General features: G+C 34.6%; 1 protein-coding gene across 1 annotated transcript in view; it reads right to left on the reverse strand.

The window, feature by feature from the left end:
• The window catches only part of mspo (M-spondin), a 195445-nt gene extending 179264 nt beyond the window's left edge, over positions 1-16181 (reverse strand). The window contains exon 1 of the mRNA XM_077438360.1: positions 15570-16181. Coding sequence (XP_077294486.1) covers positions 15570-15780 — 211 coding nt within the window. The 5' untranslated portion in view covers positions 15781-16181. The remainder of the gene's footprint in view (positions 1-15569) is intronic.
• Positions 16182-16604: the final 423 nt, after the last annotated feature.

Genomic DNA, 16604 nt, shown 5'->3' on the forward strand with positions numbered 1-16604 from the left:
ATAAAAGGCGATAATACTGGACTTACCAGCCAAAAGGCGCCATTGAAATTACATACAAACATATACATAGGTGGGAATATTATACCATGGCCTGAGGCGCCAAATTGTCGTAAAATGATGACCATGGATATATGTATATGTACAATATTTTATTTTCACCATAGACGGTTATCAAAACTACCATCAGATACATCAATCTATGTAGTATGTCCATATATAAAACTAGACCGGAATATAACCGTTTGACTTTTCGGTCCTATCACTAATTCAGATCTTAACATGGAAAAAAAATTATTGTGTTTAAAAAATCTTTCAAGTAATGCTAACTAGATGTCACTAGAGTATTATTTGTTTTGAAAATAATACTAGATAATAATAGACAAATAAAGTACCTAACGCCCGAAGGTAGAAAATTCCAGTGTCTTCACGTGCGGATTTCGGGAAACCATACGAAGAAGAAAAGATTCCGAGGGGTTGCGAATTGAAGATGGAATGCTTTTATTAAAATATGGAAAATGTTTTCCTCTATAATATACCTAAATATGTGTATATAAAGGTATACAACTAAGCAAGCAAACTAATGAGGCACGGATGTAATATTTATGGGAGTCGAGACGTCAACCACTGGAACGTAGCCTTCTCAAGAGACGTCAACATTTCAAACTGTTTATAATGAATCAGACAAACTACAAGCCTTTATTAACAATACGCCTTTAATTATATATTAAATATTTCTATTATTGGAAAATTGAAACAGTTATTTTATCTACATACATATACGTAAGGTCGTGTGCCTTAAGGCGACACTTAGACTGCGTCTACAAAGTGACACAACAAATCACAGTCGTACAGACAAGGCGATGTTTAATTATTAATTAGAAGGCAGAGAGAGGAGACATCGTTCGCACAGACGGACCAGCTATTGCAAACGACGAGAATAAGTGTTGAAAGGGATTTAACGGGCTCGTCGATGTGAAAGGGCCACCCGGCTCGACGAAATGAAATATCGGCCCAATCGGAGACGGAGAGGGTTAACGGACGAAGAGGAGAGGTCGGACGATCTGGCCATTTCAATTGTCTATATCTCCGGCTGTAGCTTATTGCGGCACAATGAATCAATGGCAGTTGTTGAGCAGGGACGGATTTATACGCGGACGACGCTGGATCTTCCTCACGGCCCCATCTTTCCCGAGTCCCTTTTGTTGCGCGGCGACTTAATATTTCGCCGGCCCATTGTTGCTCGGGCCCCTTATTAACCGGCCGTGGAAAATCTGAATTTGCGATTTCGACATACACCCCCCCCCTCCTCTCCCCTCTTTCTGTTTTCCATCCCGTCTTCCCGATTCTCCTCCTCGTCTCGGTTGTGTGGGAAGCTATTGTGCGTCTGCGAAAAGTTTCCGCGCGCCCGAGGGACTCCTGCGAGTCTCGACGCTTAATTCTGGCGTCGTAAATAATATTCAAATCCGGAAAAACCGATTATCTGAGTACACTTTGCGCCTCATTGATAAATAACTATGATCGTTCGGTTTGCTTGAGGAGAAAAAGTATTTTGCATATCGGTCACCTGCAGCTGTGTACATATGTAGTATATAGAAAAAATAGGAATACGAAGGTAAGCTGAAGTACCTAATAAGAAACGTATGTATGTATGTATGTATTATCACGTTCCAAAAGCAGTTTGTATTTTTAAAAACTACTTGATTAGGAAGATGACGATTGAATTAACTCCCAACCAAGATATATTTATTATAATTTTAAAAAAGCGTTACACTTATATTATCGGCACAATGTATGTACATACTAGGGTTCCTGACCCGGGTCGATCCGGGACAGACATTCCCGGGAATTCACGGAATTTTTGTTGTCCCGTGTCCCGTGAATTTTTATCTCGAATCCCGGGAATTGGATTTAAAAAATTCTTTTAAACATACAACATATTCACGACTGCACGAAGGGAAATAATAAAACAAATACACAAAGAATCGTAAAATATTCTCAAAAATTAAAATCGAAGAAAGAAGAAGACTAAAACTGATTTTTTGTAACATAAAATTTAAATAATTCTGATTTTATACCGAACAAAACATTCTTTAAATGTTGTAATAAAAGGGAATGTACATATATCCTACGGTGAAGTTTCACATAATAGTTATTATGGAGCGAGTATATCCTTCTTGTATTGATGATTCCACAATGGAAGAAACTCTTTTAGATTTGGATGAAGACGAAACAATTGTGTGTTTGACGATGAATGAAGAATTAAATAAGGAGTTATCAAAGACGAATATACAAAATAACGTAAATAAAAATAACATCGAATTTAAAAAATAAATTAAAATATACATGCTGACAGGAGAAAAAACCGATTATTTAAAAAAATTGTTTATTATCGATAAAAATTGTTACCGATTATTTAAAAACTTCGGCCGAAACTGAAAGGGTTTTTTCCATTGCTGGAAATTTTTGTACCAAATCTAGAATTAGACTTTCGGATTGTCATTTAAATATTTTAGTATTGTTAAGATGCTACTTTAAATATGTTTACTTTCATAATTACATTTTTTCGAGTTAATAGATATATTATGTATTGTTTTGTAAATAAATAAATATTTTTTTTCAATAAAAATATATTAAATTGAAAAAAAAAAGTTTTTTTACGTGTGTCCCGGGATCCCGGGAATCCCGGGAACGGCCCAGGGATCCGTCCCGTATCCCGGTAATTGAAAAAGTCCGGGAAATCAGAAACCCTAGTACATACATATGTATGTATATTCGAAACTGCACATTTAATATTATAACATTTTATAGAGAGATGCGTAGAACTGTTTAAACTATTTATTCTTTGCATCGGTTAGCATTTTAACTTTAAACTGCATTTAGTGTTATGCAGGTTAATGTATTGACTTATATACGGAGTCGGTGGTAATGACTCGTTCAAAGAGTCGGATGGTAATGAGTGTCACTTGCGGAGTCCCGATGGTATTGAGTGACTATACGGAGTCGATGGTAATGAGTAAAGGGCGGATAGGGAGCGTGCTTTTTCCAGAAATAGGGGCGCTTTGGGTCTATTGACAAAGCTAGAGTTCAAAAAAAAAGGTTTGGCGAACCTTTAACAAAGCAATTAACAATTAACGCGCTCAATTAACAATGAACGGCACGCTTCCGGTCCGCTCACTAGTAATGAGTGTCACTTGCGGAGTCCCGATGGTATTGACTGACTATACGGAGTCGATGGTAATGACTGTCACTTGCGGAGTCCCGATGGTCCAAGCGCGGTCCATATATTTGATTCCTTGTCGATGTTTTGACCGACGTCTGGCATTCCTATGTTTTCTGAAATATCCTCTTACAGTAATTTTTATAGTTTTCTTATTCACCTACATGAGCGTTTGAAAAGTGAATTTGAGATTGTAGGAACTAGAGTGATTAGCGAGGTATATAATGGTATGTACTCATATTATTATGAAACTAATATAATTTTTTAGTCTACATATAATATATTTTAACTTTTTGGTATTAATTAGTAGTATTTCAGTCAAATATATCGTATACTACATATAACAAACCAAATTTCTTATATAAACATTATTTTCACATTATTATAAACACTTGCCTTACAGTACTATGAAATCCCACTATCCACTGTGTTAAGTTAAAATAATACAAAATTTGCGAGGCTAATTATTTTAACTAGCTATATAAATCATTTTATCGTATATTAAACGTCGAATAATAAAAAATAAATTTAAAAATTAAAAAAAAAAACAATAATGGTTGAAGCAGGCCGTCATTCTAAGGCGGATATCGTTCTCACACTGGCCGTTGAGCACGGCACGTACTGAATTCTCCCTCTCTCTCGCATCTATGAGGCACGTGTACAAGTGACTTCCCGCGAAAATAATTATTTCTGTTGATACTGATCAATATTTTTATTTCCTAATTACATAAATTGAATCATAGAGGTTTTAATGAATAATAATATATATAAAATATGAGGCTGCGTCCTGCATATTTAGAGATAGTCCTGTTCACTCGCTATCCATCACAGTGCGGCAAGTGCTAACAGCAATTTTTAGTAGCAATTTCATCATATATAATCGGTATAATAATTTAATATGATATTAAAAGTCCTCTATAACGAAATTCGAATATAGTAAAAGATTGACCGAAATGTGAAGCTGTTCAAATATGTATGAATAAACAAAAGCTCTTCGATATCAATCATAAACTAACACTATACTTTGAAAAGGAACATATATACATATATGCAAAGAACAAATTTTCGTATCTGTAAATACAAATATCAAATTCAAGAACTCTTTAAAAGAAAATCGTTTTGATTAATATCAGACTTTTCTCATAGTGATATCACTTTCTAAATTAACCTTCATCACAAACTTTCTACTGCGTAAAACCGAGTACAATCAAAGTATCTTTAAGTAAACGGTAAACCTTTTATTTCGTTTAATCCTATGCAAATGAAAATGAATTATACATATTTAAATCCGTATATGTATAAATTAATACCAAAGTGACTTTGAACTATTCCGAATACGAACTTTATATTCCGAAGATTTAAATTGTAATTTATTATCAAACGTACTTAGACATATGTACATATAATAAACTTTAATAAAATTTTAATCCAATAAATCAATTTGGTTTTCTCAGCATCATTTACATAGATAACTAAGTTGAAACAAAATTGACAACAACTCTCAAATAATCTGTACAGATTATAAAATAATACCCAGTAAAATAGTCCCATTGTTAATCAATTAAAAAACCATACAAATAAAATCAATATACACACCAATTAGCTAGCTTTGAGTAAATACATACATAAGATGAACCAAATTTACTTGCAACAAAAACAAAATATTACATCAAATTTAATATATTTTGACTAATTGAAATATATTCCATCTTACCTGGTACCAACTGTGGTTATAGTTGAAGTGTGAAGTGTAAAATATATTACAACTGAAAATACAGTTCCACTATACATACATAAGTTGGTACCAGGTTAAATGGAGAGGTTAGGTTTTCGTGAATACGCCCTCGACTAGTAAATTGAGTTGGAAAATCACATTTTTGTTATGAACACATTCTTAGATTTATCATAATACGGTACTCATTACTTTTATTGGTAATATCTAGCAAATATAAGCGCATTATTGAATTCTAAAGCATCAAAACTGTCAAAACTCGACTGTTATATTACAAATGACGCATTGTTAAGTATGTCTGTACTTGTAGAGTTATAATTTACTATTTGAATTGTATTCGAATATGAATGACCTAAAATGCCAGTTGGAATATATTACAACTGAAAATACATTTCGACTGTAACATACATATTTAGTTTTTATTATACATAAAAGTGTCATTTTTATATGGTATTAAAAAATATATTATTGTTGCTACATATTGGACAAGTTTGGACGACTTTCCCTACGACCGGAAGTGGTCGATTCTGGCGCTAGAATATTTATCTAGAATGTTCGTTTGATTTGTGTAAGTTTAAAGGCGACGAAGAACAAATAGTAATTTCGATTCGGCTCAGTTCAACGGCAAGAGCGTGACATGTTTATTAAGAAAGTTTCCCTCGGGTTTACCCGCCATTTTTACCACTCGGTTTCGGGTTCACCGCCGACAGATGGCGCCAGTGTCGCCGACGCGACGAGCTGATCTCTACCACTTCCCTCCTGTCTCGGGGAGAACTTTTCATTTCGGCCTAATTAAAAATGTTTCGTTGTCTGACGCCCTTCCCCTTCGAAACGTCCCGCCGTTTTATGGCGGGTCGGGTGTCCTCAGAGGAGACTTTGAGGATGATATTTCAGGATTAACCTTCCGTCTTAATCAGCAACGATTTTGCTGGTATTATATTTGATACCGCTGCGGAATTAATTTCAAGCAAACCCTCCCACTCGTTGGCTAAATTTGAAATGTATACAATCTTAGACAACTATTATATTTTCATATATTATTATTACGTATTACTTTTATATGTACATCATCATCATATATATAAAGACGGTAATCTGTGTGTGTGTGTGTGTGTGTGTCCTTACTCTCGCCGAACATAATGAACGAATCGATAAAAATCGATTAATTCATTTTTCGACGAGACGACTTTGTCGCGACTCGAACCGATCACCCCAAATAGCCTGAATATGGGTCTAATTGAGCTAATGGTCTCGGACATCACGCCAAATCCAATTTTTCATTTCGCCTTTTTTTTTAAACATTAATTGAAATATTCCTTCTCGCCATATAGAAATTCGTAATTTTAATAATTTCATTTAGCGAGGTTTTGAACCATTTTTTTTTCTTTTCATATAAAACAATTAAATATATATTTTTAATTGAAATTATTGAAATTAATTTATATTTTAGCGATATTTGAAAAATAAAATTAATTCCAAATCACGGAATCGAACTAAGGCCCCCTCGCCCAGAACAGGTCGCTAGCCATTAGACTACAGCCTCGACAGAAAAAACGCTCTAAAATTACTTAATATTCGATTATCCTATAGAAGTATGGGGAACCAATCATTCGCGTATCTTCGGCTTTCGTCGACAATCTTTTTCGATTTCCGATTTCTTATGATCAACTATCAACCAGTATGGGGAACAAATTTTTTTTTTCATATTTTTCATTTTTTTCATATTTTTCATTTTTTTCATAATTTTCATTTTTTTGTGCCTTTGTCTTTCCGAAACCAGTCGATTCCATATCTTTAACTTTATTTTTATTCGAGTTTCAATTTCTTTTCGAAACCACCCGTTGAAATCAACGGGCCCTACACTAGTATTATATAATGGCCCATCCTGATTACGACACAAAATCAAAAGCAAGGCTGTCACAGGAGAACACTATATTATGTATATGGAATTAGATGCAACATCTTGTGCGACATTGTTTGTGAATGAACCTGTTCGTGTTTGTCTGTGAGCCTCCAAAGGTAAAGATTAGTGTTGATAATTTCCCGGATTTTTTCAATTCCAAGGACACGGGATAGAATTCGAGATCACTCCCGGGATTCCTGGGATCCCGAGACATAAGACGTATTTATTTTATTAATATAAAATAATTTTTTTTAAGTCAAGGCTATTTTTATTTACATATATGTTATTTTTTTAGTTTTGTCTTTGATTATTTGCCTTATTCAATTCTTCATTTATTGTCAACACACACAAGGTCTCATCTTCATCAGAATACAAAAGAGTTTCTTCCATTGTGGAATCGTCAATTCAAGAAGGATGCAAGGTTTCATCGTAGAGCATACATCCGCCTTTATTAAACAATTTAAAGGACACTTGGACTGAAATATATTTCCCGGGATTCGAGACAAAAATTTCCAGGACACGGGACATCAAAAATTTAGCGAGTTTCCGGGAATTGCTGTCCCAAGTCGACCCGGGCAGAAACCCTAGTAAAGACACATATGTAATAAAAACGCTAGACGTATTCCGATATGCCAAATCTATACTGCAGCATCTCTCACCCGCTGGAGTGTTTTCAGTGATATTTTATCCTTGTATATTGACGTAGAAACTTGTCAAAATGATAAATAATAAGATCATACAAATTGTACATGAACGTGCAACCTCTGTATACTCCTCTGATACGCCTCCCACCACTTGAGTCCACCTACGCATCCGTGCCGCACTTTTGAGTCTGTTCTTAAATTTGAATGTCCATATTTGACCGTACGCATCTAATTTATATATTTAATTCACTGGGAAACAAAAAAAAATACCGGAGCGGAAAATAATCAATCTACATACATACATATGTACTAAGTTTGACACACTAAATTCGAATATGACATTGATTTTTGATGGTTTCTTCTCATTTATGATATAGAATATAAGCGTTTAACAAATGCTCAGTTTTTACAGACTTTTGAATTTTGCAATCTTTAACGCAAAATCTAGTATTTCTGTGACAAAATTGAGTATTGGAATCCATAGTTGGATATTTTTTCTATTGATTGTGATTTTGTATTGCTTTAGAATACTTATAATTAATTAATTAACAAATTTTAAAAGTCAAAAATATGAATATATGTTTTCATTTGATTTGTTTAATTGATGTTATTACCCATTGAGAGTCAATTGACAATACGTTACTATGTCACATTGATATATACGATGGTATTTTATATGTTGCGTAAATAAACAAAAATAAATTACAAAACATGTTTACGCGTGTCTAAACAACTTTTCCTTCGGTCGGAAAAATCGAAGACGCCCTTTGAGGCGGAGATGCGGTCGTTAATTTCCCAACAAAGCAATAATTCTCAAATGTCCACGGTTACTACGATGATTCGACCAAATAACAGCGCCATTATTGTTCTTCGCATCCGAGTCGTATTTTTCCTCTTTTCCTTCTAATACACATAATTTTGGATCGATCGCATTATCGGCTCGATTTTAATGAAAGTTGATGACCACAAAAAGTTTATTATTTTTTCAGGAATATTTTCACATGTCTGAGTGTTCCGGAATTACTTTCACGTAGAAATTCGCAAACGCTTTAATATTAGATGCGGGGGAGTCAAAACGTTATGATATGGGTTTATTTTTTAATGCACATTGTGTATTTTTAGAATACGAACCATATAATACATAATACATACATACATATGTAGGCTCAATTTAATATTGAAAAAACTGAAAATGGATTAGATTAAAATGAAACTTTATTAATATCTAGCCAAATTGTATCATACTGCAAAACTACAGTCGGAAAACTCAAAGTCAATTCTAAATATTAAATAAATATCATTATACATAAATCCGAATCTGAAAATAGTCAAAAACTTTCTTGACAAAAATAAATCTGAACTGATCTAAACAAATACTTTGCTACATATGTATGGTACCCCGATTAGTACTAATTAAGCACACGTAATTTAATTATATTCATTTAGAATGGAAAAAAAACTAGCCCGAATTGTTTAAATGAAAATTTAATTATTCACAACTACTATAAAGCACTGCTCCAACCGTTTCAATTTGCTCTGTTTGATCGAGGTGGGTCAAGGGGAGACTTTTTCCGTCCAAAAACGGATGGTTGGCATATAATTGGTTTCATCTCTTCTACAGCCTCCGGGGTCTGGATAAGACAAGGGCTGTGCTTCGGTTTTAATAACATTTCAGCACTTCCATCCCTCTCTCGACCCCTGCTCTCCCGCCGCGCAGCTCGCGAAGGGACTAATTGTTCAGGTGCCATGATTAATTTAGCCCGGCTTTCGGGGATCCAGGTCTGGAGCTGGTGTGCAGCTCGAGAGCGGGAATTAACCGTCACAATATGAAGACTTAAATAATCCCCGAGCACAAAGCCTCTTCATATTTTACCAGACGTCTTGGCGCTGTTGGATGATAGGAAGCCGATGAAATTCAGATATGTACATACATATGTATGTATCTATGCTCGAAGCGAATGTTGATGACGGAAAAAAATGGCCCTCGAATTAAATTCGGTTCACTTCGGCGAAGAAGACTCAAAATTTTAGACGACTTATTACCATAAGCATTAAATTGAAGTGTTGAAATGCTTCATATTGAAGATTATACTATTTCGCAAAAAAATTAGAGAAATTATATTTTTTACAGTTTGTGTTACAGTTGAAGTGTATCTTCCAGTTGTAATATATTTTGACTAGTTGGAATATATTCCGTCTTACCCACGTAAGTTGATTCATATGGCGAATTACATTCCAACTAGTAAAAATGTATTACAACTGAAAATACACTTCGACTGTAACATATGCACTAAAATTATCATAAGCGACGAGTTGATCATGAAATAATTGCGAATTTAAATTCACAACTTCCATTGTGTTTTTTTAATACAACAGCATCAAATAAACAATTGAATATAAATATGTATGTAAATTTCTACTCTTGTTTACACAAAAAATATTCTTAAAACGTTATAAAAATATAAGCTGAATTATTTAAAATTGCCAAAATAAATTTATATTTTTATAAAATTTTGTAATTCTTAAAAAAATCATCTGCAACCTATGATATAAAATTATAAGGTCATATATCATAATATGTATTACAAATTTGGTGGCTCAAAATTTAAAACTGTTGATAAATAAACGTATGTATATGTATATACATTTGTAATATGTTTATTATATACATAGTTAAAGATATATCTATGTGAGATTTCATGAGACACAATGTTAAAGGCTAGAAATGAGGATGAAACGTCGGAACTATGTACTTCGTTGATTCAAAAATACCTGGGTAAATAAATAAATAAGATAAATAAAAATTCTCTTCGTTGACAGATAGATTCAAGTCTCTCATAAAATGCAATGCATTAAAAGACAATGAGGAAGTCAACAATTTTATCTCAAGAGAAGGAAAATCCTAATCAAAAAATCCGCAGAAGGATAATGAAACGTAAAAGAGGTTTGTAATAAAGGAGGTATGTAAAAATGGCGTATAACGACGATAATCAGTCTGACAATGATATAAAAAACCACTCTATAATAGGAGGAACGAAAATCCGTCTGGTGCGATCTCTTGTGATCCCCAATGCGTTGTATGGAATCTAGACATGGATGCTTACATTGAAAGAATGGGACATGTGAAATGTAGTGTTGAAGGAAGATATTGCGGATGATGCTTCCATGGACCGCAAGACGCGTGAACATCTCCATCCTCAAAGAGCTGGCAGTTTCAGAAAGTTTCTCCACAATATGTAGGAAAAGAATTATTTCATACTTTCCTGCTTCAGCAGCACATACATATACGTTGGCCATATTGCCAGAAAGAATGTGGAGAGTTTAGAAAAGCTAATAGTTACTGGAATTCTAAAGATAAGGCGGGCAATTGAACGGTTTCCCCCAGATGGTCAGACCAAACTGACGAGATCAATCCTAAACGCTATTTTCAACTTGACACAGGACGGGTAGAAGTGGAGACGGATCCCCCACTGGATCCTAGATCAATGACCACAACGTTCAGCATTCAGTAATTGAAGAAGAAAATATGTGAATTGGTTCTATTATTCTATTGGTTCTATCAAAACTACGCTCAAGAAGATGATTGAGCAATCTTGATTGAGATAAAAAGCCACCAAAGCTATTATTGAGAGGTATTAGTTTTTAGAATACACTCACACTAACTTTCGAACCCCACCCAACGTCAAAGCAATCAAAAACTGATACTATTCCAAACAATATGAGACCAAATGATGACAAAGATAGGACGCGGAGCAGGCGTCTCCCTCAAAATTGGTTTACCGAACATTCATTTTTAGCGATTGTTGTTTTCCCTGTCGTGTCTTTAGGGGGACTCGAAAACAAAAGGCATTGAATAATGATACTTTAAATAAATACTTCTAATTATAAACACAATGTGCACCCTAATTATACGGCGTGTATCTTTTCCCCTCCTCCCCACATTTCCTTTACTTGCCCGTATACTCCCTCCGAAAGCGCCAGAAATTAATACGCCGGAAAAAGATACACGAATTTTTTTGCCTTGTTTTCGTCCTTTTTAAATCTGGGAGTTGGATACGACCAGAAAAAAAAGATGTTTGCGAATTCAGCTCATTAATCTTTTAGACGCGACGTCGACGATGCTCGACTGAAAAGTTTTTTTTTCAGCATTCTAAAATATAAATTCCCAGTGCAATCGAGATATTGAAATTAATTGTACTGTAAATTGTATTCAAAAACGTATTCGTTTATATTTTCGCAATAAAAATATACTAAAAAGATAAATACAAATCCGCTATAATAATAAATTGAATGTATTGTATTCGAACCCAAATAAAAATCCCTATATATTTTGAAGTGGAAAAAATTTGAATACATACTTGTTGAGCCGATAAATCTCGCATTAAATGGCCCTTTAATTTTCCGCCATGGATATGAAAAGATTCCAGCGATCTAAGCTTAACTCGTTGAGACCCGGAAAATTGGTCTCATTTTCCCTCACCAGATTTATCAATATAAAATTGGACAAGCGATTCAGCAAAACAATTTAAATGAGATATATTGGGATCTTTAAAATAATTCGTTTGATTATTTCTTTCCGCGTAAACTTTACTGGCGACGAAGCAAAATTATCATTTCAAATTTAATGTATTCAACGATTTATAAATAACGCAAAATTTTTCGACTATAAACGTCAATTTTGTTTGAAAATTTAAATCGAAAAATTGCGTTTTTTATCGTTATGGAAAAAAGTTGAATATTATCGTCGAGTGTCCATTATGATGGAAAATCCAGTAAATCACAGCGCCCCTTCAATTCTCAATTTGCCAAGATGTCATCTGCTCAATTATTTTTTTCGACAACATTAATTGTGACCCACGTTAAAAATTATCTTTGACTTTTTCTCCCGTCCGTTTTAATTCGACAAAAAATGTGTTTATATCAAATTCCACTCAAACCTCCCTTCCAATTATATTTCGAAAATGAAAACAAATCTCATCGTGAGCATATTTTATACAACAAAATCCGATATACGAGAATAAGCGTCTCGAATAATAATTATGTCGGACGAAAATCTCCGGAAATCATTTAATCTTCCTTAACATCTGAGCTTTCCGTTATTATTTACAAACGAAAAACGACGACTTGAATTTGGACACTGCTAAATTTGAATTGAAAGCTTCAAAGTGACACAAAATATTATGTGACGACCCGTCTTGTAAATATCGCACATGAAGGGGCGGGATTGAAAAGAAAAATCTTCGATGTTTCTGCAAAATCTCTGGTTATCCGTATTTTTCTCGAGGATTTGTTTTTCAAGAACACTTCCGCGTGCATAGGCCTAATATACATATGTATACCTCCAATATATATCCAGTGGGTGAACAATCTTGTCCGAAAATAATATGATATTGATTTTTTCGCACGACGAACGGCTAAATCTAGGTAAATGTTGATGCTTTCGGAGGAGAGATTCTCTTACGTTATTTTTCTTAGATAAAGTAAGCGTTTTATTATATTATTAGGAACACATATTTTCAGCTTTTTATTGAACGTCTGAAAAGGTCACGTTTACTGATAAATTTCCTGAAAATATGCTTATATATTGTAACGACAAGATGTTCCAAAAATATTATTTTATGTATAATACATAAACGGCAACCATAATGTATTCATTTTGATCAACAAATTCAATCTACAATCCACACTCAACAGAACAAATAATCAATAAACCTTGTATATTAATTAGGGCTTTATATTACTGGTAAGTATTTTAGTCAATTTTTTTCAGTATTTAAATATGAAAAGTCATTATTTATGTAGAATGGCTAGTATTTCCATATATTTACATATATTTAATCTTTCAGTATTCAAGTGGTCAGGATAAATAATAAAAGGTCAGTATTTATATTAAATGGTCAGTATTTGAACATAAACGGTCAGTATTAATGTTAAATGGTTTTATTTTGATGAATGACCAGTATTACTCCACACTTGATACGATCACCACAAACTTGATACGATCCTGATAGACAATTCCATCCAAAATGCATTGCTATTTGTTCTGGCGAATGTACGTCAGATATTTATACTGGCATTTAATAATATAATAACTGACTATTTTGTTAATAAAATACAGGCCGAAAACTGATTTATATACTTATCGAAATAGATTAAAATATTGGCCATTTAATTTGTTGCCATATATAATATTAGTAATAAAATTATGCTTCGTAGTATCTTGAATCTACAAAAGTAGGTTACTATGAAATTTACCAATATATTTGAGTATCTTGAAATATGATTTGTAAATTAGTATATACATACATACATATGTTATAAATTATACATATATATAACTATGTAGTATTCAAATACCAAAATTTAATCAATTCAGAAATTTCTACATACATATTACGGTGAAACGAAATACTTAACTAACTTTTTTAAGTTATATGTATGTATGTATATACATACATATATACATATGTATGTCAAACGTATACGTAAACACACCAATATACGATCCGATCAGCTTAACACATTCATAAAACAAATTTCTCCATATCGGAATGTGATCTCGATTCAAAAGCTCTTCTCGGTAACTTAATGCCAATTAAAGGGTTAGAGTCAAATATGCGTTTGATATGATTGATCGCAATCGATTGGTTGGGTCGAGTCGTTTAACCGTCGCGCGACCCATGCTGGGCAAATTCGACCCATCGACCTTTGAATTTGACACCAACGATTCGGGGAAAGGGTGATTGGAAAGGGAAAAGTGACGCACATACTCTTTAATTAAGGGGATGTTGGTCTAGGCGAGGTATGGTATTCATTAAGCATGGAAAACAAATCAATCATGCCAGCCGGACAGGTCAGTTTGATTGATACGCCCTTTTGAATGTCGAATAGGAAAGAAGCCAAACGGACAATGATGAATGTCCATTCCGACGGATAAATGAATGCGGACCGATGCCGGGTCAATTACGGCACTGACACGTCACTGAAGATAATTGACATGAAAAACTATCTCATTTTTGACATAGATTTAATTAAATGTCAAAAAAAACCACGCCACGGAAATTGCCAAAAGGATGTAACGACATCGATATTGATAGCATTTTTCTATAGAAACCCATTCCATAATACGACATATCAAGCTAATTTGAAAATTTAAAGCAATAGTTATAAAGCGTACTTAGTTAAAAAAAAAAAAACGATAACAAGCCTTTGGGAGTATTTTATTTTAACGACCGCAACTTTGTGGTTTTTTTTAACACTGATAAAATAATATTAATTTTAAGTTGCATATATGCACAAACAGGATAAAAATGATTCGCATCATAATTTAGACAAATAAAAATAAATATTTCAATTTTATTTGAAGAAATCTTCAAAATGTGAACTTATTAAAAATAAAATAAGCATAAACTCAAATTATTTGAAATTTTTGGAAAAAAACAATTGAGCCGTTGTACTTGAAAGTGACATGAGTTCGCTTTTCTTCATTTCAAGAAATATTTCACAAAACATTAAATATAATTTGTGCGTTTGACAATATTAAAAAAAAAAATTGGTGAAATACGTTTATTCTTCATTTCTGAGATTCTGAAGATATCGAATTAAAATAAGTGATACCAATTTGTGAATCCAATCAAACAGGATTAGCGTTTTTGGAACTGAAAATTGGACTTCCGTCACTTTCAAATATAACAGCTCAATTTATGAATTTGGGTAAAAAATAATAAATAAATGACATTTAAACCAAATATTCTAATAGAATAATTGTATGTATATTTGTACATGCACATGTATATCAAAAGCATGGTTTTTCTAACACACTCAATTCCAATTAAATTCAAAATGTCAGATCACCTCTTTGAAAAAAAAGCTCTGGAGCAGGGGTCTCGAATCCTTCGATTAATTTAACGTCATTGATTGCACGGAAAATACACGCATAAATATGAAAAGTATAAATTATACATGTATATCAGTAAACATGAACCCTCGAGAATAAAATCTGATCCACTCGATGGAAATTTAGCCCAGTTCCGAGACCCGTGCTCCAGTGCAAAGTCGACAAAACAAACATACCGTAAACTTTGGACCACTGCGCCGGCGGCCTCCAATCGGGATAGTGCTTCGGAAATTTATCTCTCGTCCAGAAAGTGTGCAAAACCATCTTGTAAACGGTCATCTTTTCAGGCTGACACGACTCATTGGCACCACCCGTCGAGGAGGGGGCGGCTTTACACAACACCCCTACGACCAACGTGAGGGCGACCAGCGCGCGAAAGCAACCCATCGTCAAAAAAACAACAACAACAACAACAACAAACAAAATAAAAAACGATCAGAAGTGGCCGCCAACGTTCATGTTTTGGTTACGACGACATGTCGATCCTTATGTCATCCGGTCAGACGCTGGTGGCCGGCCAGACTCGAAACACCGTCCATTAGGACACCAAGAATGCGACACGCGTGGAGGAAATACGCGCACCGAAATAGACCGGAGACGAGGTGGAAGTGGGTCGCCGAGCCGAAAGGGTTAAAACTGGTCGCGATGTTAACGACGATTGTGGATTGCGTGCCGGTGTGGGAGCGCGTTCGCCGCCCGTGGACTCGTTCGACGTACTGAAGGCTCGGTGGAGGTGCGGAACGCGACCGGCGCGTTGCGTTGTATTCTCCCGCGTGCCAGAAAGAGAGAGCGTTCGTGTCGAGAGAACCGCAGACTGCCCGGCCGCTGGGGGGCACCTTTGTTTTGCGGCCGATGTTTAATTCAATCGGCGGATGCTGCCCGCCTGAATGGAATATTTCGCGACCCGACCCTCCCCTTCCTTCTCTTGCTCTCTCTATCTCTCTCTCTCTATCCCTCCGTGGAGTTTTTCCCGCCCCGGAAGCCGGTTGACGTTTTTCGGAAGTCGCGTGCCGGATGTGCCGGTTAGTTTTAATTTGCGTCGGTGTCGGCTTGTGATGTGATTTTTTTCCAGGTACAAAACGCCAAGCCTTCGCAAATAGATACAACCAGAGAGATGTAATAAGAATAGAGGGGCCCTTGCGAATAAATAATTGTTGTCAATTTTAAGCGGTACGTCTCTATAAATACGCTACATCGCACGGAATACAATC

This window comes from Arctopsyche grandis, chromosome 9 (assembly GCF_051622035.1).
Source record: "Arctopsyche grandis isolate Sample6627 chromosome 9, ASM5162203v2, whole genome shotgun sequence".
Classification (NCBI taxonomy): Eukaryota; Metazoa; Arthropoda; class Insecta; order Trichoptera; family Hydropsychidae; genus Arctopsyche; species Arctopsyche grandis.